The 25,035-nt window shown below is 40.1% G+C and overlaps 2 protein-coding genes across 2 annotated transcripts; one reads left to right on the forward strand and one right to left on the reverse strand.

Annotated features, from left to right (window-relative positions):
* Positions 1–3,554: 3,554 nt before the first annotated feature.
* On the reverse strand, positions 3,555–4,519 carry LOC134227279 (protein KRTCAP2 homolog). The gene is made up of 4 exons (XM_062708651.1): positions 4,348–4,519; positions 4,058–4,212; positions 3,873–4,003; positions 3,555–3,803 (listed from the first exon to the last, which is right to left on the reverse strand). The coding sequence occupies exons 1-4, from the start codon at positions 4,349–4,351 to the stop codon at positions 3,695–3,697; spliced, it is 399 nt and encodes a 132-aa protein (XP_062564635.1). The 5' UTR covers positions 4,352–4,519; the 3' UTR covers positions 3,555–3,694.
* Positions 4,520–4,937: 418 nt separating this feature from the next.
* LOC134227278 (FHF complex subunit HOOK interacting protein 2A-like) lies at positions 4,938–24,755 on the forward strand. The gene is made up of 6 exons (XM_062708650.1): positions 4,938–5,220; positions 21,879–22,730; positions 22,789–23,242; positions 23,300–23,430; positions 23,492–23,697; positions 23,759–24,755. The coding sequence occupies exons 1-6, from the start codon at positions 5,140–5,142 to the stop codon at positions 24,486–24,488; spliced, it is 2,454 nt and encodes an 817-aa protein (XP_062564634.1). The 5' UTR covers positions 4,938–5,139; the 3' UTR covers positions 24,489–24,755.
* The last annotated feature ends 280 nt before the right edge of the window (positions 24,756–25,035 follow it).

Below are 25,035 nucleotides of genomic sequence, written 5' to 3' on the forward strand. Positions count from 1 at the left end.
TGATACAAATTTGGTTCAAATCGGTCATGGGGCTCAAGACTTACATTGAGTTGATCGATTGTTAAACAATACCCCTCCCCACATACCATCTCTTATTTCCAAAGCGCATGCCTAACCCCTATCGTCGTCTCTCCTTAAGATAAAGAATGTGTGTTCCAAATTTGGTTGAAATCGGCTAAGGGGTTCAGAAGGTAAACTGAGTTGATAAATAACTAAGCAATACCGCTACCCTCACCCTCCTCCTTTTTCAAAGAGCATCCCTAACCCCCTATCGTCGTCTCCTTAAGATAAAGAATGTGTGTTCCAAATTTGGTTGAGAACGGCCAAGGGGTTCAGAAAGTACACTGAGTTGATCGATGACTAAGCAATGCCCCTCCCCCCACACCCTCCCCCTTTTCCGAACAGCATTCATAACCGACCTATCGTCGTCTCCTTAAGGTAAAGAATGTGTGTTTTAAATTTGGTTGAGATCAGCCAAGGGGTTCAGAAGGTACACTAAGTTGATCGATGACTAAGCAATACACCTCCCCCACACCCTCCCCCTTTACGAACAGCATTCACAACCCCTCTATCGTCGTCTCCTTAAGATAAAGAATGTGTGTTCCAAATTTGGTTGAGAACGGCCAAGGGGTTCAGAAAGTACACTGAGTTGATCGATGACTAAGCAATACCCCTCCCCCACACCCTCCCCCTTTTCCTTACAGCATCCATAACCACCCTATTGTCGTATCCTTAAGATAAAGAATGTGTGCTCCAAATTTGGTTGAGATCGGCCATGGGGTTCAGAAGGTACACTGAGTTGATCGATGACTAAGTAATACCCCTCCCCCCACACCCTCCCCCTTTTCCGAACAGCATCCATAACCACCCTATTGTCGTATCCTTAAGATAAAGAATGTGTGCTCCAAATTTGGTTGAGATCGGCCATGGGGTTCAGAAGGTACACTGAGTTGATCGATGACTAAGCAATACCCCTCCCCCCACACCCTCCCCCTTTTCCGAACAGCATTCATAACCGACCTATCGTCGTCTCCTTAAGGTAAAGAATGTGTGTTTTAAATTTGGTTGAGAACGGCCAAGGGGTTCAGAAAGTACACTGAGTTGATCGATGACTAAGCAATGCCCCTCCCCCCACACCCTCCCCCTTTTCCGAACAGCATCCATAACCGACCTATCGTCGTCTCCTTAAGGTAAAGAATGTGTGTTTTAAATTTGGTTGAGATCAGCCAAGGGGTTCAGAAGGTACACTGAGTTGATCGATGACTAAGCAATACACCTCCCCCCACACCCTCCCCCTTTTACGAACAGCATTCATAACCCCCCTATCGTCGTCTCCTTAAGATAAAGAATGTGTGTTCCAAATTTGGTTGAGAACGGCCAAGGGGTTCAGAAAGTACACTGAGTTGATCGATGACTAAGCAATACCCCTCCCCCCACACCCTCCCCCTTTTCCGAACAGCATCCATAACCACCCTATTGTCGTATCCTTAAGATAAAGAATGTGTGCTCCAAATTTGGTTGAGATCGGCCATGGGGTTCAGAAGGTACACTGAGTTGATCGATTACTAAGCAATGCCCCTCCCCCTACACCCTCCCCCTTTTCCAAACACCATCCATAACCCCCCTATCGTCGTCTCCTTAAGATAAAGAATGAGTGTTTCAAATTTGGTTGAAATCGGTTAATGCGTTCAGAAGTTATGCTGGAACATACATACAAACATACAAACATTGAGTTTTATATATATAGATAGATAGATAGATGGACATACTGGGATATCATATCTAACATCATTCATAAGTTGGATCATTGGATAGGTAAAGTCGTTTTGAAAATTTGGTTTTGGGATCATCTGTGGTCCATGACGTTTTGAATAGATGTAATATAGTCGGTTTCTAGATGTGGAATAGAAGTTCTTGGAAAATTGTTCGAAAGGACTATCAGAGTGAAAATACTTTAGTTTGGCACCATTTGTTTCAACGGTTCGAAATTGAGTCTTAGAACATCAACTCATAGAGGGTCCACTGTAGCTTATAAAGAATCAAGTAATATGCTACCAGCTTGATGGAATAGCTGGGATGTTTAGTGATGCACGGATATATAATTTAGAACTTGATTGATCTGGTAGATCGCATGTTCGGAGCTCCAGGACGTTTTGGCAACAGAACAGACGTGTAGTATATTGTAAAAGTAATGAGTATCATTATATCGGCTCAATGGACCTGCTGGGATGTTTAGCGATAGACAAGTACATCGTTCAGGACTTGGTTGATCGGCTAGATCATATGTTTTGAGCTCAAGGACGTTTTGGAAAACCACAAAGGTCTGTAGTAACCTGTAGAAGTAATGAGTGAAATTTTATATGCTCAATGTACCTGCTAAAATGTTCAACGACGCACGGATACGTCATTCAGGGTTTGGTTGATTGGATATATCGCATGTTCTGAACTCCAGGACGTTTTGGAGACCCTGAAATAGTTTACGTTTATTCAAAACTTGATCAATGTATGTCTTATGATCACATAGATATTTTTGGACATATATCTCAGGTTAGGACATTTTGTTTATAGCCATATTTCCTTATGTATTCGAGGATATGTACTTCAGAGCAGTTTGGACGGCCTCGAACATCCGAGCTTTCTCGGATTTCAATGATTTTCAGTTGTATCAGAACGCCAGATAACAATTTAATCCTTCGTCCTGAAGTAATAAAGTGCAAACAAACCCGCATCTTGTCACTTTTATTTCGATGAGGGGAAGTCGGTGAAGAGAATCCTCTTTTGTTAGTTACGGCCTTATTATCGCTAGTGCTTGAAAAATTATAAATACAACATTTGGCCTGAAAATAACCCAAGTTATTTTATTTTAAACCTAAATCTCTAAAAAAAATGATTGAATTTTCTTGTTGATAAAAACGGAATAATTTTGATGACGACGTTGGAGCGTGACAAAATAGGAACGTGATAAAATCGGAACATACTTGTAATTGGAAATTGAGCTCCATAAATTGTAGGGTAGTACATAATTATGGCTAGGACAATACAAGACAAGCACTCTTGGTGCCACTCATTCATGCAATGGCAGGCATAAAAAGCTTTCAATGCCATTTAGGAAGATAAGAAGGTAAGTTTATAGTGTTTTTTATTGTCACTCTGCAACTTTTTTCAACAAATAATTGTTTTAGTTTTCAGTTCTAATGTTTTAGAGAAAATATCCATCGAAACCGCAAATTGATAATCATGTTAGAACATCCATTCACATTTTAGGTAAATATTTATTCTTCTTCTTCTTCTTATTGGCATTACGTCCCCACGTCCCCACGTCCGAAAATTGCCTAGACCGGCACCGGGAATCGAACCCAGCCACCCTCAGCATGGTCTTGTTTTGTAGCCGCGCGTCTTACCACACGGCTAAGGAGGGCTCCAAAAAAAATATAAAAAAATATATATAAATATTTATTCTTACGAAGAGAAAAACTAAATCTACATTTATTTATTGGAATTAAGAAGAACTGCGTGAACACGACTAGATAAATAGAATAGTGATTCATTCAATATTGTTGTTGATACTCCAGCGTTCCTTACATGCTTTGATTTTCGATTTTTATTCGTTCTGCGCTTGTTATGATTCAAGTTTACCACTATCTATATTATCTTTAACTCTAAACACGTTAGATGTGTATGATAAATCGAAAGTTTACTTCTTCTTTTTCTTTCCGGCATACGTGTCCACGGGAATTGGTGCATTATGCACTTTCTGAGATATTTTGTTGATGTAATAGAGAGCAACGACTGAGAACAGAACACTGAAACAAATAAAAACAAATATCGTAAAGTATCCGCAAATTTGATGTTAATCGACAAAGAGTACATACCAGGTGGTGGCACAGACCCGATGAACCATTCCACAGGCAAATAGAGATCCAATCAGACAGAAAGCCACCTCCGGAAACAGCTTGGCTTGGAAACCTTTTCCGAGAACAACCGCTTCCAAGTTAGAAACCGCCTGAAATGCGAAGTTAGAAAAATTTGTCTTCCCCTCTAAGTTACTGCTACTTACCGTCAGCGATAGAATGAAAAGCCACGAGCCAAGATAGCCTCCAAAAATTGTAGCTAACTGGGAGGATGCAATCAGGGGCCTGTAGATCTGCATGGCCGAGAATATTAGCACGGCAGTGACCGAGGCCAATACCAGTGATACAGAAGTTGGGACCGCTAATTGAAATAGAGAAAGTAATTAATGTTGGTGCAATTTATGAAGAACGAATAAAGCCGGTTTCATTATCATCGAGAAATTAGGTGTTATATTCAACGGATGAATGCAAAACCAGACTTACAATCACTACTCACCCATGTTAATCAATTTCCTTCCAATTTGTTCGCAGTTCAAAACAAATTATGACTAGAAAATTACTAACAAAATTTCGGTTGTGAATTTAGCCGACAACCATACAGAAAACAAATTGCGTGAAGTTTGACGTGGAATAAACCTGGAGTAAACATCAACAGTAATGTGTGCGTATCGCACACCAACTGAGAATCGTGCCAATGATTGAGCTCAGTGGGTACAACTTGTGTGCAGTGACTTCAACTCGTAAGGCACGAACCTGCTCTAGAGCCAATTAAGGCTTCATAAAAATTACAATTGACCTTATTTTCTACTTTTATAAGCTTTTTATATTAAACAGCGTTGCTGTCGTTAACTTTATTCAAGTTGTTTATCTACTTTAGGTATTTGCGTAAGATTGTTTATTAGCCCGCATTCGAAATTTATTGCAGTTCGCCGCAACTGTTGCAGGCTGAGAGTTGCAGGTATCATCATCGCATATCGCTTGCACCCACTTGAATGTTTGAATGTTTTCGTGATCCGAAGGTAGCAAGTTGTCGTGTTTGTAAACAATCTGAGTTTGTGTGAGTGGAAGCATATCACCATGGAAAGATGAAACGTCAACTCACATTTGCATTTTTAATCTGCTTCTCGTGAAGTGTAGGTGAAAAAACGAAAAGCAAATAAAAACATTGTCACTTTTTGCGTTCAAGCTTTTCAATTCTTTAAAAATTGTACCTTTTCTGGTCTGAAAAAGATGATTCCTCGAAAGTGAACAACGAAACCGTGGTGCGCCCCTACAGGAAAAGTGGTTCATGTTTCTCTGCCGGAAATTGACCGAGATCGATAAAATGTTGGGACGACTTTCCGAAGTTCTGCAGAGTGCTGCCGATGTGGTAAGTAGTCGAGTGAACAGAAGAAGATTGCACAGGTTTCTTTCGTTTCAGAATGCGTCATCGCACTTTTCGCTGCACATTTGTGCTGCACTCGGTACTCGCAGCATGCAGCAAAACAGGTGTGCCAATCAACGAAGATGCAAAAAAGTATGTTTATGGTTCACGGTTTGCAACCGTGCGATTATATAATGAAACGAATCTGCAATTTGGATGCAGGAAAGCATGTTTACATTCTGATTAAAGGTTGAGATTGAGAAGGTTGAAAACCACGATAAGCAACCTTGGCAAACAACAATCGATAAACATACTCTGAAAGTTCTCTAAAGAATGTTGCATCGAAAAGAGAAATTTACAAAACAGAAGAAATAACTAAATCAGCAATTACCAATCAACATGATCTGCTATATATGTGCTAAAGAAAAACAGTAATGGAGCAAACATGCACTCTGATTTTTTTGAGAACATTCTTATGTTATTAAATTTTTACTCTAAATTTTCTGGGTCATATAAAATTGTTGAATTATTTTGTAGTACCTACGTTTGATTATGGCCACAAAGAGGTCCTTTAAATTTTTGGAACGACAACCAAAGCAAAGACCATTCGTCGACCCTGGGTGGTCTTCGGTAGACATATAAAACGATGAAAATAGCTCAGAGACAAACCTGCAAGTGAGTGAAATATCTTCAGGATTTCTACTGGAAAGTTCATGTGATTTTTTACAGAAAAATCTTCAAAATTCCACTAAAAACGTTCTGTGTTTCACAAAAAATTTCGTCATCATATGAACCGGTGCCAGCGTAAATGGTACATAAACCATTTTTGTCGATTTTGTGTTTTTCACACCAACTGCTTCTGTAAGCAAAGGTCTAGTAAGGGAATAACGAAAAAGTAATTTTTGACCACTAAATCTGGAGATATGCACTTTTTAATTTCTGGTATATATTACAATGTCAATTTCGTTGCCAGGAAAAGTGGACCATGTGCAGTTCTACATGGCTATACCCACTAAAATCAGCTTATTGAAAAGAAAATTTAACTTCCGCAACAGATTTTAACCCTATTTTGAATTTCAAGATGTTTCACAGCCGTTTTAAATAATTTTATAAATGAACATGTACCACTTTTAGTGGCAACGTTTTTCGGTTTCTACTGCATTTCGCTCCCATTAATAGTGGTACATGTGCATTTTGTTCCAACAAACTTGAAATTTGTCTTGAAACTTCGCATATTTCTTATTACTACCTTTCGGCACATCAGTCATAACACGTTGATACAGTTGAGATGCAGTAAATTGCAAAATTGAATACAGATATGTTCCGTTTTTATCAACACGGTCCGTGCGTTTCAGTTGATAAAATCGGAACAGTGACAAAATCGGAATGATTTTCTTTGACGATTTTTTTTAGCTAAAATTTTAGTAAAAATGATATATAGCTGGGAAAATGTAAGATTTTCAGGTTCTAACATTTTTAAATGTTAAGGGACTGTCCATAAACCACGTGAACATGCTAGTGGGTGGCAAGGGTTAGTGAAAAGACATGGGAAATGTATATTTATCATCAATTATGACTGGTTGGGGTTCCTGGGAAGTGAGGAGTGCATCAAGGGAACGTCCATAAATTATGTTACGCTAAAAATAACCATTTTCAATCCCTCCTCCCTTCATTGTCTCACTTTTTGTATGAAATTTCAAAAAAAAATCACAGTTTTAGAAAGCCTCTCCCTTCCTCTAAAAGCGTGACGTAATCTATGGACGTTCCCTTAGATAATGTGCCATCCGTTGATAACATAACAATAAATTCGAAAATATTTGATCTCCTCAATCTTCGGGACTGATGGGTCATATATGCCCAGCGTTTTAGATTGGCCAATTTCTTCAGCAAAAATGTTCATGAGTATATCGGCTACACAGGAAAAATAATAAGATGTAATACAGTCGGTATCGAGATGTGGAACACAAGTTCTTGGAAATTTGTTCGAAAGGGCTATCTAAGTAACCGTGAAAATATTTTAGTATGGCATCGTTTATTTCAACGATTGATGAAAAAATTGATGGAAATAAATCGATAATTGCAGTATTGCAGTATGATACTAAGCGCGAGAATAAAGTCATATCCTACCAGCTCGATGGAACTGCTGGAATGTTTAGTGATGCACAGGTACATCGTTCAGGACTTGGTTGACCAACTAGATCACATATTCTGAACTCCACGACGTTTTGCTTAACCGAAAAGGCATGTAGTAGCTTGTAAAAATAATCAATAGACCAGCTGGGAGGTTCAACGATGCACGGATACATCGTTCAGGACTTGGTTGATCTGGTAGATCACATGTGGCCGGGGTTCTGCCAAATTGCACCAAGCGCCAACAAAAAATTACCCATTTTGCTGCACATGCTTTCACTTAGTAGATTTAATTGATTTAAAATCATATTGGATTTCTCACTAACCCATAACTAAGAATATCCTGCATCAAATGTGTGGATGAAATGGTATGCAATGATTTCCGTTTTACTTTAACGATTAAAATATCACAAATCAATCAATAAGCCGCTTGGTGCGTTTTGGCAGAACCCCGACCATGTACTGAACTGTTTTGAACTCAAGGACGTTTTGGAGAAACTAAAAGGCCTATAGTTGCGTGTAAAAGTAATGAGTGAAATCTTATCGGCTTGATGTACCAGCTAAGATGTTCAACGATGCACAAATACGTTGTTCAGGACTTTGTTGATCGATTACATTACATGTTTTGAACTCCAGGGCGTTTTGGAGACCTTGAAATAGTTTACGTTTATTCAAAACAAGATCAATTTATGTCTTATGATCACTTAGATATTTTTGGACATATATCTCAGCTTAGGACATTATGTTCGTAGACATATTTCCTGGTACATTCAAGGATATGTACTCGAGAACAGTTTGGACGGCGTAGAACATCCGAAAAAGTATTTCAACGATTTTTCAGTTATATCAGAACGCCAGATAACAATGTAATCTTTCGTCCTGAAGTAATAAAGTGCAAATAAACCCGCACCTTGTCACTTTTATTTCGATAAGGGCGAATTACCGCCAGTGCTTGGAATATTACAAATATAATATTTGACCAAAAACTAACTCAAGTTATTTTAAAAGCTAAACCTCTAAAAAAAATTATTGATTTTTTTTTTGATGATAAAAACGGAATAATTTTGTTGACGAAATCGGAGTTGAATGTTCACCGGAAATTCTCAACAGGAGATTCTGCTATTTTTTTACGGGACATTTCCTTGGGAAATTGTTCTGATATTAATTAATGATTTGAGTGTATTACTTCTACGTGAATTTAAACGATTTGCAATGAAAATTTACAATAAAAACATTCTTCATGTCGTATCCTAACGGAACTATCAATTCTATACTTTCGCCTCTCTTTGGGGAATTTCCAGTAGAGATTGAATAAACTATGTGCTTGAGAGCGAGCGGAAGGAAGGTCGTTCGATGTAAATGGTCACCCAAACTGGCGTCCACTCGCTTTTAAAATCCACTTCTCTATAAATTAATCAAACCTGCATATCCTAACGGAACAGTCAAATACATACTTTCGCCTCTAATTGTATCTTGAAAATGTAGATATAAGTTTGGAAGATTATAGTAGCACAGCAGTTACATATCTTTGTAAAATGCATTTAAACGCATACCTAAAGAGCACGACTAAGAAGAAATTAAGATACACGAGGAAGAAAATGAAAAACTGGCCTGATTTGGCGATGCCGATTGAGGATGAGATCCCGATAGCAGCATATCGCAGAATGACTTCGATGCAGGGAGCCACCCAATCATAGCTTGGAATATGAAGAAGCAGCCCACAGTAGTCTTTCGACATGCGGTTACCGTTTTGATTCATATTCCGAACACCCAAGCACATTTTTCACTTCAGAGGTCTTCATGGCACATGAATTGAAATATTTTGATAGATCAATAATTATTATTTCCATCGGGTAGCGCGAGAATGAAACTTTCATATATTTTATTGATTGTAACTGAATGATTTTATTCTGATATGGAAATGTTAATATCATCTTCCAAACTTAGACGTGCATGTTCATGATAGAATTAGAGGCGAAAGTATAGAATTGATAGTTCCGTTAGGATACGGCAGGCATGAAGAATGTTTTTTATAGAAGTCTATTTGAAAGCGAGCGGAGGGCAATATTTGTGAAGGCACATATCACGACCTTCCTTCTGCCAAGCTCCCGTATGAAGGGGAGGAAGAATATCAGTGTGGAAGCTGATATATCTCCACTGGTAAAAGGAAGGTGGTTTGACTTGCTCATATGCCATCGCGTGCGGAAGGATTTTCTATCGACGAGTACTGTCTCCAAATTTCTAATATGACATCAGCTTCCACACTGATATTCTTCCCTCCCCCTTCATACGGGAGCTTGGCAGAAGGAAGGTCGTGTGATATGTGCCATCACAAATATTGCCCTCCGCTCGCTTTCAAATCGACTTCTATAAAAACATTCTTCATGCCTGCCGTATCCTAACGGAACTATCAATTCTATACTTTCGCCTCTAATTCTATCATAAACATGTACGTCCAAGTTTGGAAGATGATATTAGCATTTCCATATCATTGTAAATCGTTTAACTTCACGTAGAAGTAACATACACGAAACCATTAATTTAGTGATTTTATTCTGCCAAACTTTGTCTCAAATGCCGATAGTAAAAATTTATCTCGAATTCCGAACACCACATTAAATGCACTAAAATACAAAATTTCAACGTTATCTCATTGTTGGGCAATTACAAAATCCTTGATCTGTACGCCTGCCGAAAAAAATCGTTTATTTAAATGCAATAATAGCGAAATGATTCAAATAAATTTTCATATGACGAGCGTTCGAAATATGAATCTATTCGGGATTTGAGTCAAAAACGGAACATGGTGCTTTATCGCAATATCCATAAAACCATTCCCAACAAACATTCACTAGTTGAACTAACATCAGTGTGATGATTTAATTCAGCGCTGTGTTGAATTATGTCTGTACTATTTCTTATCACAACTTCTGTTCAAGCTTTGTTCACACAATTTTGGCGAAGTTATACAACTACAATATCTCATTTTGAAAAACAACTTTATTAACTGATTCGTTAAACCTTTAATAAGCATTTTACTAAGCCTCAATTCAACTACATGTGAATTCTTCGAAAATAATAACACATAGAAGGTAACATCATTAAGATCTCCAATGAACGTATTTTCAAGTAATTGCTATTTTCATATAATCATTTTAAAATTTTCCTAAATCGGGTCTCGAACTGCTGTCATTTGATCATCTGCCGGTAACGTTGTCATCCGCGCCATCCTTGATTTGTTAGATATGGCTCACTCAATGCATAACATAAATAAACTTATTGCTGAATATGAATCATAATTGGACTCTTATTCAATAAGTCGATCTGTCAAACTACAGTTTGTTAATAACTGTACAAGATTTTTATTTCAACCATTGTTCAGCCAGTCATAACCATCGCACACTAGGAAAAATACGTAAAAATAATGTCGATAAACGATAAAATAAAATCCGTCCCCAATGCTATTTATTAATTTATGAAAATAAAATCAATGTATATTCGGCCTTCCTCAGAATCTCTTGAAAAACGGTTGCGATATGATTGTCAAATGCTAAGATTATGCCAATTTCATCAACATCCATGCGATAACATTGGGATTCCACACATCAAAGATTCAATAATATTCCGACGTTATTCAACGGCGTTATGTCCGGCTTTTAGTAAATTTAGTTGCGCATGAATGCATGATTTTTCCATTGCTCCAGCAGTTTTGTTCGTTCCGACAGCTTAATAAATCACGAATATAAAAAGCATGTCTTGAAAATAATTCATTTTTCTCCTATAAATCATATTTTACAGATCTAGAATCCAGATTTTCTTTCAAACTGAAAAGCATAATGTTTTTTACCAATGTGCGATAGATCAGATAAATATGAAATCCAATGGTTAAGAAGGACAACGGTTAAGAAGGATGTCTAATGCTTGCTTATTAACTTACTATTCAAACTCAATTCGACCACCCTTTCAGAGCATCACATCATAGTCGAACAGAGAACTTTAAAAATCATTAGTTCAGCATATTGTTAAACTTCCCCAATATGCTGAAATGTGATAAAACGAAAACGTTAGTTCGGCTTCAAATAAAGGTAGTAAACAAATAAATAGGCCATGTCGAATATTAGTTAGATTAAATGCTGAAATGAAATCTGTCTAGCGAATTATTCAGCATCCATTTTATTCAGCTACGAAGATCACAAATAAACAATAATTCAACCTAGATGCTTATTTGTAGCTTGTCGTTGTTTGTTGGGTTGTGTGCATTTTTTGACAGTTTTACATTTAGAAAATTCAAATATCCTCCTATTAGTTGCACTTACCAGAGACGATGTTATTATATAGAGACACGCGGAGAGAACAAAAGCAATTCTAGCTTCACGGCCAGCAGACAAAAATATCCTGTGCGATTGGCAACATAAAAATTTGTGAGAACTTGAAGTGACTCTCAATATGAGCAGTTATTTTGTTTGCTCCAACCATATATCCTGCCTCGTTCAGCATCATTGCCATATAATGCAACGACAAATATGATGAAATGCAATAAGTTTGGTATAAGAACTCCAAATGCAGCTTAATTTATTAACTTTTCAATCTTTTTCATAATTTCTATGTTGATGATTACAATACTTATCTCGAAATTGATACCGATTGGTAATGTATGTTCATTTTGCTCGTTTGGTACCGCGTTTGACGGTTCGATTGGTACTTTTGTCTTCACTCTTCGCGGGTCTCTATCTATAAACAACGTCTCTGGCACTTACTTACGTGGGCCCTCTTCAGCCTAGCGGTAAGATGCGTGGCTATAAAGCAAGACCATGCTGAGGGTGGCCGGTCTATACAATTTTCGGTCCGGAAATTGTCTCGATTCCCTGAGCATAAAAGTATCATCGTGTTAGCCTCATGATATACGAATGCAAAAATAGTAACTTGGCCTGGTAAGAAACCTCGAGGTTAATAACTGTGGAAGTGCTGAATGAACACTAAGCAGCGAGGTGGCAATGTCCCAGAGGGGGATGTAATGCCAATAAGAAGAGGAAGAAGTTGCACTTAGTTAGTGTGTAGCCCTAAATGGCCGGAACGAAATTGTGAATCACGACTCTCCGTGAATGCGGGTACACGCCGTGGAGATCTGTCTGGAAGAGGCAGAGTCATGGCTTGCTGCTCGCTGATTGACACGCTGGGAAGTGAAATCTATAAACACACGCTGAAGGCATTTTACTCAAACCTCATATTCCTCTCTTCTCTAATCAAAAACGTAAAAAATTATAGCTTAGGATGCATGCTTGTTTTTCGCCTGAGTTATTTAAATATAACGAAGGTGAACATCTGTTTCATTTGACCAACCGGTTAACTCCATTTAAAACTGCAGACAAACAAAAAAAAAAACACATCAACCCAAATTGCGGGTCACGAAATATAAAACGTGATTAATACTTTCGTTCCTATTCCGTGCCACAAATCTATACAAGCTTTACAATTAGGATCTAGGTAATGAATTAATGTTTGAGAACAACAAATTTACGAAGCCAATCGCTTTCTTGTGTAATCCGAGATTATAGCAAATACAATGACGTTTCAATTTCTTTCAAAAACATTCCAAATCTTACCCAACTGCAATCTAGAACTAAGCTGTGTTAAACTTCATTACTAATAAGTTTTAAAAACAACCTAATAAAGATAAGAAAATCAAATTTAATTCAAATTGAAGCCAACCCAATTTAAATCAAATGCAATCTAATCCAATCAAAATACAAACCCAGCCAAAATCCAATCCAAATCCAATCCAAAACTAATCCAAATCCAAATTCATTCCCTTTATTATCCAATTCCAATCGAAATCCAAATCCAAATCCAGTCCAAATCCAATTCAAATCCAATCCAATCCTATTCCATTCAAAATCCAATACAATCCAATCCAATTCCAATCCAGATCAAATTCAAAACCATTCCAAATCCAATCCAACTCCGTACATTTAATCCAACTTGTAGTTTTACGTATCACCATCAATCTGACCTTCAGCACATTGATGTTGACTTTCCGGGCAAACGCATTGCAAATGACATTTATCTTAAATTCCGCAAACCACAATCCATTTTCCGACGGTCTTCGAGACGCGTCTTGTGATTTAGTAAACTAAAATATATCACTCATCACAACTTAACCACATGAATTCAACTCACCTCATGAAATCAGCGAGAGGATCCAAAAAATATACTGGCAGGATCCTCAAAATGTGTAGCCCTAAATGGCCGGAACAAAATTGTGAATCACGACTTTCCGTGGATGCGGTTACATGCCGCGGAGATCTGACTGGAAGAGGGAGATTTCACTCTCCAGCGTGTCAATCAGCGAGCAGCAAGCCATGTCTCGCTTGCTGATCGCTGATTGACACGCTGGGGAGTGAAATCTATAAACACACGCTGAAGGCATTTTACTCAAACCCCAAAGCTAGGACTGCAAATCGTTAAGGTGGTGTAAAATCAGAGCAGATTTTTTTTTGAAGCAAATCGTTGAGGGATTCCGAACAAATCGTCGATAGATTCCAAAGCAAATCATCAAAGGATTTCTAAGCAAATCGTCGAATAATTCCGAAGCAATTCGGTGAAGGATTCTGAAGTAAATCCTCGAGGGACTAAATCCTTGAGGAATTCCGAAGCAATCATCGATGTATTCCGAAGCGAATTTTCGAATGATTTCAGTGCAAATTGGTAGAGGGATTCCGATCGTCAAGGGATTCCAAAGCAAATCACTGAGAGATTCCGAGGCAAAATGTCGAGAGACTCCGAATTAAATCTTCAAGTAAGAAGCAAATCGTCCAAGGATTCCGAAACAAATCGCCAACGAATTCCTAAGCAAATCTCTGGATGATTCCGAAACAAATCTTCTAACCGGAAGAATACCGAAGCAAATCAACGAGAGATTCGGAAGCAAATCCTCCATGGATTATAAAGCGTATGCTCCATAGATTCCTAAGGGTATCCCTCAACGATACCGAAAAGAATCCAGCGTAAATTCTTCTGGATTCTGGTTGAAACTCTTCGATTATTCTTAACGAAATTCTTTAGATATTCCAATGAGAATTCTTCTCGGATTCTGATGAGAATCCTTCTTGGATGATGACGGGAATCTTTCTAAGAAATGAGAAATAAACTCATTTGTCTTCCTCTCATTTCATTATTATAAGGTAAATACTACACACCAAAAAAATATGAATATTACAGGTGACGTATTTCAATAAAATGACACAAAACCACATGACATAAACTGAATCGTATATTTTTCATTGTCAGGTGATTTAAAATTACATTTCACGGAACCTAATCACAGCACCCGATGCGACACACCTAACGCACAAGCAGTCGATGACTTGATGCAGTGAAATACTTGTTCAGTGCAAATCGTGGAACCTGTTTTGCTTCGATCACCCGTCTATCAAAAACCGAAGATAGCTGAGTGGTAACGTGTTGGGCTCTCACTCAGCGGGCTTATGTTCGATTCTCGTTCCAACCCTTTCACTTTTTTGTCAATAAAGTTGTGATGTAAAATTAAAGTATAACCTAATTTCACGTCAAAAATGACGCTCGTATATGTCAGCGTCACAACACCTAAAATTACATGAATATTTTTAGGTGTGTAGAGATAACTCTTTTGTCTTCAAACTATTTCAGAAATTCATTATACTATATGTTCATAATTGATATCACTGTTAACTATAGATATTAGAATCTATAGATGAGCGAAAGCATGGCTGAGTCGATTTTTTTGCCCGTGCACACGCGCATATGACGTCACAGCCCTTAACGTTTCCATTGAAATCGTGACGTCATGCTCGTTTGGAGACACGTTTGACAGTTCGTTTGGAGACAGAGGATTTATCTTCGCTCATCTATATATTCCACTATCTATACTGTTAACTAACTTTTCAAATCCTAAGTGGGTATTTTTCAAGGAAGGGCTAAGCAACCCCCGCCCCCTTTTTATGAATTTTCAATATATGTTAGCATAATGATTTAGCAACAACTTGGTGTTAATTATGAAAAGACATTATCTAATTGATTTGAAACCTGCAAAGTAAACTTGATAAGAAAAACAACGGTGAGCCATCAAAATATCAATCAAAGCAACCGTAGTACTATGCCAGCAGTCACGGACTGGAGTGACAGTTTTCCAGCAGACTTCCGCTTGCCTAGCAGCTTGATAATCTCCACAATTTTCATTAGCATCCGAGTAGGATTCTTATCAGAATCCGAGTAGGATTCTTATCAAAATCCGAGCGGAATTCCAGTCAGAATCCGAGAAGAATTCTCATCGGAATGTCTAAAGAATTCCTTTCAGAATCATCGAAGTATTCCAACCGGAATTCAGGATAATTCACACTGGATTCCTTTAAGTATCATTGAAGGATACCCTTGAAAATCTGTGGGGCATACCATGAAGGATTTGCTTCTGAATTACTATGGAGTAATTCGAAGATTTGTTTCGGAATCGTTCGGAGATTTGTTTCGGAATTCCTTGACGATTTGTTTCAGAATACTTTGACGATTTGCTTCGAAACCCCTTGAAGATTTAATTCAGAGTCTCTCGACGTTTGCCTAGGAATTCCTCAGTGTTTTGCTTTGGAATCCCTCTGACGATTTGCTTCGAAATACATTCACGGTTTGCTTTCTCGAAGATTTAGTTAGGACTCCCTCGACGGTTCACTTCGGATTTTCTCGACGAATTGTTTCGGAATCATTCGACGATTTGCTTCGAAATCCTTTGATGATTTGCTTCGGAATCCCTCGAAGATTTGCTTCAACATCCCTGGAGAATTCCCTTCGTAATCGCTAGAGGGTACTTTCGGAATCCCTGGACGGTTAATTCGGAGTCCCTGGACGATTTGCTTCGGGATCCCTCGATAGATTGCTTCGGAATCCTTCGACGATTTGCTTCTACATCCCTGGAACATTCCCGTCGAAATTCCTAGAATATTCCCGTTGGAATTCCTGAAAGATTCCATTCTGAATCTATAGAAAATTCTCATTGGAATCACTGAAATATTTCTGTCGGATTCTCTGGAACATTCCCGTTCAAATTCCTGGAATGTTCCCGTTGTAATTCCTGGAGGATGGAGAATCCCTAGAAGATTCTCATTGGAATCCCTTGAATATTCCCGTTGGAATTCCTGAAACATTCCGGTCGGAGCCCCTGGAGCATTCTCGTCGACATTCTGGGAGGATTTGGAATCTCTGGAACAATCCCTTCGGCCTTCCTGGAACTTTCCTGTAGAAGTCCCTGGTGGATTGCCTTCAGAATCCCTGAAGGTTGTCTTCGGTATGCAGATATGCTTCTAGTTTCTTCGGAAAAGTTGTAGCGGATGGTATTTTAAGCCACTTTGCCAAAAAAAACTGTACCTATGTCTCATATAATACGAGAAATGTCACGTTTTTAGTCGAAACCCCCAAAAATCAGTTTTTTGAGCATAACTTTCTTCAGGCACTTTTACCACCTTCTATAAAGATGTTTGGCTAGCAAAAATACATTTTTGTATAACATTGCAAAGCTGTATCTTTTGAAATAAAGAATTTATTTGAGAAAATGTGTTTTTTCTATGGGTTTTTGAGAATTTGAATAATTTGTTCCGGTGAAAAAGCTTGTGTTTACACGAAATTACACGCGAGTTATATAAATTTTAAATTTCTCACTTTTTGCCTTACACGAACACTTATTATTATTTAATCAGACTTAGGCCGAAGTGGCCTGTGAACGATGGATGGTTCTCCCAGCAGCTCATGCAACTCGTGGTTCATTCGCCTCCTCCACGTACCGTCAGCCATCTGCACCCCACCATAGATGGTATGCAGCACTTTCCTTTCGAAAACTCCCAGTGCGCATTGGTCTTCCACGAGCATCGTTCAGGAATCGTGTCCGTATCATTTCGGCAGTATCCAGTGAGTCCAAGTACACAAATTCTTCTGCCACCTCGATTTCGTCACCATCGATGCAAACTCGCGGTGGGTGGCTCACATTGTCTTCTCTTGAACCTCTTTCCATCATGTACTTCGTCTTCGACGTGTTGATGACTAGTCCGATCCGCTAAGCTTCCTCCTTCAGTCTGATGTAGACTTCCTCCATCTTCTCAATGTTACGTGCCATAATATCTATGTCGTCAGCAAAACCAAATAGCTAGACGAGCTTATTGAAAATTATACCACTCGTGTTAATCCCTGCTCTTCATATTACCCCTTCCAAAGCGATGTTGAATATACAGACACGAAAGACCATCACCTAAACCCTCTGCGCGTTTAGAAGGAACTCGAGAATGCCCCTGAAACTCGAACTACGCACATCACCCGATCTATCGTCGCCTTGATCAACCGTGTCAGTTTATTCGGAAATCCGTATTCGTGCATTAGCTGCCATAGCTGGTCCCGATCGATTGTATCATATGCGGCTTTGAAGTCGATGAACAGATGATGCGTGGGCACGTTGTATTCGCAGCATTTCTGCAGTACTTGGGGAATGGCGAACACCTGGTCCGTGGTGAAGCGTTCACCCATAAAACCCGCCTGGTACTGCCCCACGAACTCTCTTGCAATTGGTGCTAGTCGACGGCATACAATTTGTATGCGGCGTTCAGCAATGTGATTGCGCGGTAGTTGCTACAATCTAGCTTATCGCCCTTTTTGTAGATGGGACAGACCTTCCATCCACTCCTGCGGCAAAACTTCCTCCTTCCAAATCTTGGTAATGACCCAGTGTAGTGCTCTCACCAGCGCCTCACCACCGTGCTTAAATAGCTCTAATGGTAGTTGGTCAACCCCAGGGACTTTGTTGTTCTCCAGCCGGCCGATCTCCTCTTGGATTTCCTGGAGATCCGGAGCCGATAAAATTATGTCCTGCGCGCGTTCTCCCAGGTTCATCACCATACCGCCGTCTTCGTCTGCCACATCGCCATTCAGGTGTTCTTCGTAGTGCTGCCGCCACCTTTGGATTACCTCACGCTCGTTTTTAAGAAGGTTCCCGTTTATGTCCTTCACGGTCTCGATCTTCCTGCTGGCGCCTTTTCCTCCGGAAAATCGAGTTTTGTCTGTTCCGCGCCCGTTCATATCGTGCCTCGTTTGCCTTCGTCCGGTGTTGCAGCAATCTCGCCCATGCTGCATTCTTCTGTTCCACTAACTGCTCACATTCGCCGTCATACCAGTCGCTTCTCTGATCCGGGGGCACCGTGCCAAGTGCAGCGGTTGCGGTGCTACCAATGGCGGATCGAATATCTCTCCAGCCATCTTCAAGAGACGCTGCGCCTAGCTGCACTTCCGTTTGGAGTGCCACTTCCAGCTGCTGCGCGTATTCTTGGGCTAGTCTACCGTCTTGTATTGTACACCGTCGAGAGTTTTGAGCGCAGGCATACTGCAACGAGGTAGTGGTCGGATTCAATATTCACACTGCGGTAAGTGCGGACGTTCGTGATGTCGGAGAAGAATTTACCGTCGATTAGAACTTGGTCGATTTGGTTTACTGTTTCTTGGTTAGGTGATCTCCAAGGCCACATTTGTGGATATTTTTGCGAGGAAAGAAGGTGCTTCGGATTACCATTCCGCTGGAGGCTCCGAAGTTTATGCATCGTTGGCCGTTGTCATTCGATACGGTGTGCAGACTATCCGATCCGATGACCGGTCTATACATTTCCTCCCTTCCTACCTGTGCGTTCATGTCACCGATGACGATTTTGTCGTTCCGCAGTAAGCATCCATCGTATGTCTGCTACAGCTGTAGTAGAACCAAAGATTTTAAAGTACAAAATAGTCCACTCTTCAATTTTCCATACATGTCACTGGCGAACAACTTTTTAGTGGTGGCAGTGCCAATTTATGAAGAAAAGTCGGACTATTTCAGCAAAAAAGATCAAGTCATCCCTGACATTTTAATGTTATCGAAATGTCACTGATTAAAGCACGCTACGGTGTTCTTAGCGAATGATTTTTTTTTTCAATTCTAGATTGTCCGAATAAATATGAAACACAGGTATGAGCTGATAAATATTACGTCTATACTAGTTCTTGCTACACGAATTTAGGAGGAGACGTAGTCACAAAAATATTAGTTTTAAACAGATGATGAACTTTGCGTTGCATAAAATGTGTATAGGTCTGTGTATGCAGAAAACACGATGCGCAGTTTATAATCCTTTCTTCCTCTATAGTTATATTTGTCGGTAGTCATCATAGTGTTTGGATTGATATTTTCGGTTCAAATAATGATGGTCTCATTTGCGTTTGTGACTCAAGATGTACACATTATTTTAGAATAAAACACCAAAATCCAGACTCTTATTCCAAACACTAGTGTTTGAATACCACAAATCCAAAATTTTCAATATTTTTTAACGGAGTAGATGAAGATCCCAGTTCAATCCAAGATCCTATCAAATTAACGACGTGATTCAAGAACTAAGCCGTATTTAGCTTAAAAATTTAGTTTAAAAGCAAGTGTTCTGAGAGTCAGTGAGACGCAATATATGCATTACAAATATATACTTTTATTTTGGAGGAAGGAAATGAGATGAGGGATGCCAATGCAGCTTCTCTGGCTCATAGAATTCGTATTTATCTCTGAAGCACTAATTCGAAAGAGCGATCAGCGAACGCTGCCTTATTTATCGCTGAAGCACTAACTACTAATGACCAGTGTTTGGCTGCAGAAACAATGTTGAGAAGAAGTGAATCGAACAGATTATTCAAACATTTAATACTGGATCCAGCCTGCATGACGTTTACCTACTGATACCTACTTCGATTTGTTCAGATTGTTATTGAAGCGACGAAGCACCTTTACGCAATTCTACGATTTAGTCAAAATAACGCGTTGCTTTAATGAAATAGTTTGACCGCCATCCGTTGGAGCGCTGAGGCTGCGATCGCCTATTTTTGACAAGAGTGAACTATATTGTTAATCTATTATATTTGGTAGAACGCTTCTTCCTCGTCGTCGGGTTCCCTTCGTGTGGGCAGTGCACGTTTATGATGCTATAATTGAAGAAACGGCCTTTAATCCTCAGCTTGCACATCCTTGCGTTGATTGGCTGCCACCCAATCACACGATGGCGCATCGTACCCAGCACTATGAAGCCGGTTCCCAGCTCGTTGGTGGTGCCACAGCTTTGGTAGAAGATAGCCGCTCGATGCCCGTTTTTCCACACTTTCTGTCTCCTGCAGCGCCACGACGTCGAAGCGGGGTGCTTGGTGGCCTTGTGTCACTGCTTCTGCCTCATAAGCAGGAGATTAAGGGTTTGATCCCTGGCCCTTTCCAATTTCCTATTAGATAATTTCGTTAATCATATAACTCAATCTCTTTGTAAATCAAATTCTCATTGCTAGCAAGTATGATTCTAAATATAGAATTGTTATAAAAAGCTGCCTGTTACTTAGTAGCAGTAAATAAAATGTAAAAATAGATTGGTATTCATTTGTACCCGCATACGAATGCTATATACGGTCGCTATGCTCGTGCAGGCCTCATACAAGTAAGAATGTGTGAGGTGGATGTGCGGGTAGCGATGGTGTGGTGAACGTGTGCGTGGTATTAGAATCCAATAGCATTCAAATTCTAATTGTAAAATATGAATCCCATTAGAATTCACTTTAATACTTTCTCATTACTCTAGTACATCTAATTCTCATTCATATATTCCTATCCCATAGATCGCATCACTTACCAAAGTGAATCCAGATAATATATCCCTTCATACTAACACAATATCCTATCCTAAGACTATCGTGGAGATGCAGAGGTATACTCGGTCTCTAGTAGCAACAAGAGTTGAACTAATAATCCTTCCTTCCCTTAATGACCGTAAGGACGTGGCCGGCGCCGTAATTGACTTAGTAAAATGCATTGAATTTCCGAAATTTGCACATTGAGAATGATAGCTAAACCCAAGCTCCATTCAATTGGTTCCCTGTGCAATTTCGCAAGTTCTAATCAATCACGGAGTAGCAACTACGAATTGTACGGTTATCCCAAGTTATCCTGCTCATGCTGCAGCGCCACGACGTCGAAGTTGCGGGAATGTAATTTTTCGTAGATAATCCTGTCGCAACCTGCGAAACCTAGCGACTTTCAGTTCCATGTTCCAAGCTTCCAATCATGATCCTTTATTTGTCGCCTAGATCTTTGCCTTTTATATCGAGTCGCATTATCTCTTATATTGTTCGTAATTATTGGTTTACCAGGCAGCTTATTGGGCCTACGCAAACCCTCTGTCTCGTCGGAGGGCCGTCGTGTCAGGGCTGTTTAGCGTCCCACCTAACAAGAGGACTTGGGCTTTGGTGGGGCCTCCGCAAGTACATCCAGCTTTTTATAGGAATTTAACAGGGCCCACTGTCAAACCCCACCACATCCTAGGCAAGCCCCACAACTCGCAGATGGCCTGGGAAGGGATCGTCAAGCCCTTGGACATAGTCCCTGCTGCCCGCGAATTCGTTAACATATTGAAATCTTTACACCCATTATTAATATATTAAAAGCAACCGTTGTCAATCCTTTCATGCCATTGTAGCTTGCACCGCCGCCAACTGCTCTCCAGGACTTTGACTACCACTACAAACTGGTGAAGAACTTCTACGTGGCCGACAAAACATTGCCAAAGATCCATATCAATGACACAAACATTCCCTTGCACCTGGAGCAAATGCTACAGATTCTGATCCGAGAGGAGCATGAAATCAGCGCTGCTCTACGGAAAACAGATCCTGTCGATCCAAGCCAGTCGGACTCCGGTGACTCCGCTTCCAGTTGCAGCAAATCTGAAGAGATCCCGGTGGCGGAATGTATGGAGTTCGTTCTGAACAATCGCCCGCTGGACGTCCTTGTGGAACTGGGAACTGGCGACACGCCACCGGGGGCTCGGTTGGTCATTCTGAACTGGATTCGACGGCTGCTGTCCTGCATGAAGGATCCGCCCCTGGGTCATGCGAGCCTTTTTCAACCGGTTCAAAAACTGGTCGAGCTGTGCAATGGTACCATTGCTTCGCCGTACGAGAGGGAAGAAATTCTTTTCCTGGAAACCGTAGCCGGTTTGGTGCGGAAGGATCCAATTTTGGCGAATTTATTCTTAAAATCTCACCACCATTCCGCACAAATGTTGGCCAGCTGGAAAGGTCTTTCGGTCACGAAGACCCCCGTCAACAATCCACTTTTTCAAAGTGCACGAATCGAGTATGATTCGAGAAGGATTTCCCTGGTAAAGGAGGACAAGGCTGGTGTGAATAATGGAGACGATGCGGGAACGTCATCGGCCGTGGTGGTTCCCAATCTAAATGAGGAGAGAGTGGCCGAAGCCAAATGTGACTGTGATGATGAGGAACTATTCGTTCTTTTCGATGCCATTGTAAGCTATTTGGATAGTGCAGTAAGTATAACATTGACAAAGTAGAGGAGAATAGCTAACACAATTAAATCACTTTCAGGACAGTACGATAATTGTTCGAGCATGTGAAGGAATTCTGATACTGGCGTCACTACCGACTTTAAACAAGTCATGTAACGCTGTGCGTAATAGTTTGAGCCGGTTCAGCACAATGATGGCCGATCGTTTGTCGATTCACTGTCAGCAAATACCGGAAGATATGGACACGGGAGATATCGAAGATGCGAACGTATCTTGGGGATTGATTCCACGAGACAGTGAACAGCCGCACTTTGTCGGAAGGTATCAGTTGACATCATTCCTTTGTTGGCTGGATTACTGTGACTGTTTGATGAAGGAGAGTCCCACTGTGGCTCCGGAGCTAGGGGAATTGATAAGAACTCAACTGTTGATCAGCTACATCGAGCCGGGTTTGTTGGGCAATTATGCTCCCTTTATGTTAGTTCTAACCGCAAAGATCATCAAGAAAACGCAGTCCCGAGCGCTACTGGATGGTAGAGACACGACATTAACTTCAAAGTAAATTGAAATAACCCATCTAAAACTTTCAGAAATTGCTAACTGGCTTATTGGAGAAGGCGATATCACGGAGATTAACGGAACTGACTGTCTTCTAACCATACTAATTGAGAATGCCCATGAAAATTCAGATATTCTCTTGCAAACTCTACAGTTCGTAGAAGTAATCCATAATATAATGCTACATTTTTTTCAGAAGGTTTAAAATTTATTGATATTTTCAGTCATTGCTGGACAACCCACATGAAAAGATCCTTCACGGAATGATTTTCTTCTATATCAACAATCGAGGATACTGCGACAGCAATAAACAAACCATCCAGTCTTGGTCAGATGAGGAGGATAATCGCGAGCGACGAAGAGGAAGCGCCGAAGATCCGATCAAGTCTCGGACACTCGCTCCAAACAACATTCTCAAAGTGATTAACCAGTGAGTCTTAAGTTTAATTTATAAAAAGTACGACGTTGTCCTAATTTCGATACAATTGCAGTTTTCTGCTATTATTGCCCCGCCACATTATGAACGATGCTGCCGGAATCTGCTATGAGGAGTACATGCAAGACGCCAGTCGCCACTACCAAACATGGATCAAGAAAACTCACGGTTTCCAATGGCCAGTGGAAGCAGTTTGGCCCGAAAGTCCCAATAGATCCCCCAGCAGTGAAGGAACCACGCTGGAAACTTTTCCCACAGTCAAGCCCAAAACCAACAAAACTAAGTCGGAACTAAGCGATGTTCAATGTGGTGATAGCGGAATATCTGAGGAAAGCTTCTACGAGGGTCCGTTGCTAAAGCTTCTCTTTTCACACATTAAACAGATGAACACACAAGCCTACGAACTTAATCTTGCCGTCATAGCTATTCTATCTAAGCTAGCACTCTTCCCTCATCCTTACTTGCATGAAATACTGCTGAGCCCGGAGATACCGGTGGCCCCGGGCGCCACCACTCTATGGTCTGTGATGCAATTCCTCGCCCGACAGCTGCTAACGGAAATTCCACGGGTGGAAAATTTCCAGGAACGGATTTGCGAAACCGGCAAACGTTTGCTCTCCAATCCACCATTGTACCACAAGGACTGCGAGCACGAGCCCTCTCCGGCTCAGGAAGAAGAGGAAGAAATCAATGACCCCCTGTTCGAGTCCATTGTAGTGCTGGAGGAGTTTTGCAAGGAGTTGGCAGCGATTGCATTTGTCAAGTATCATCATGCCACGGAATAGATGGCAAACTGAGAGAAGGCCGACGAAATTGTGCATTGAAAATTTGAAGTACATACATAGATTAGCTAACTTTATTTTTTTTTAAATCTTAAAGTAAAATTTTAATCGTGTTGAGCTCGTATCTAGTATAAATATTACGCCCAACCCTGCAGTTTAGTTTAAATATTGAAAAACTTTGCTTTAAGAGGACGCATTAGTGCTGCAAAATATTGTTCGTAAGATATTCGAAGGTGATATGAATATAAGCATTGTCTAGTCGCACATTAATTTCTTTCAAATGTAGTTTTATTGCTTGTCACATTCCAACATACTACTATTATGATGGCACAAATAGTGTCATATCGAGTCAATTATAAAAATGACACATGAGGAGTTACTTTCATAAATAGGCAATGTCACCATCTGCACCTCACGGATTTCAAAAAAGCTCAGTACTCAATAGGCCGCATTTGCGTGTTGAGAATGAAGGGCAAATTCTTCAACTATAGCCTGATCAGCATCTGTGTCCCAACGAACGATAAGCCTGATGACGTGAAGGATGAGTGCT

The sequence above is a fragment of the Armigeres subalbatus genome, chromosome 3 (assembly GCF_024139115.2).
Source record: "Armigeres subalbatus isolate Guangzhou_Male chromosome 3, GZ_Asu_2, whole genome shotgun sequence".
NCBI lineage: Eukaryota > Metazoa > Arthropoda > Insecta > Diptera > Culicidae > Armigeres > Armigeres subalbatus.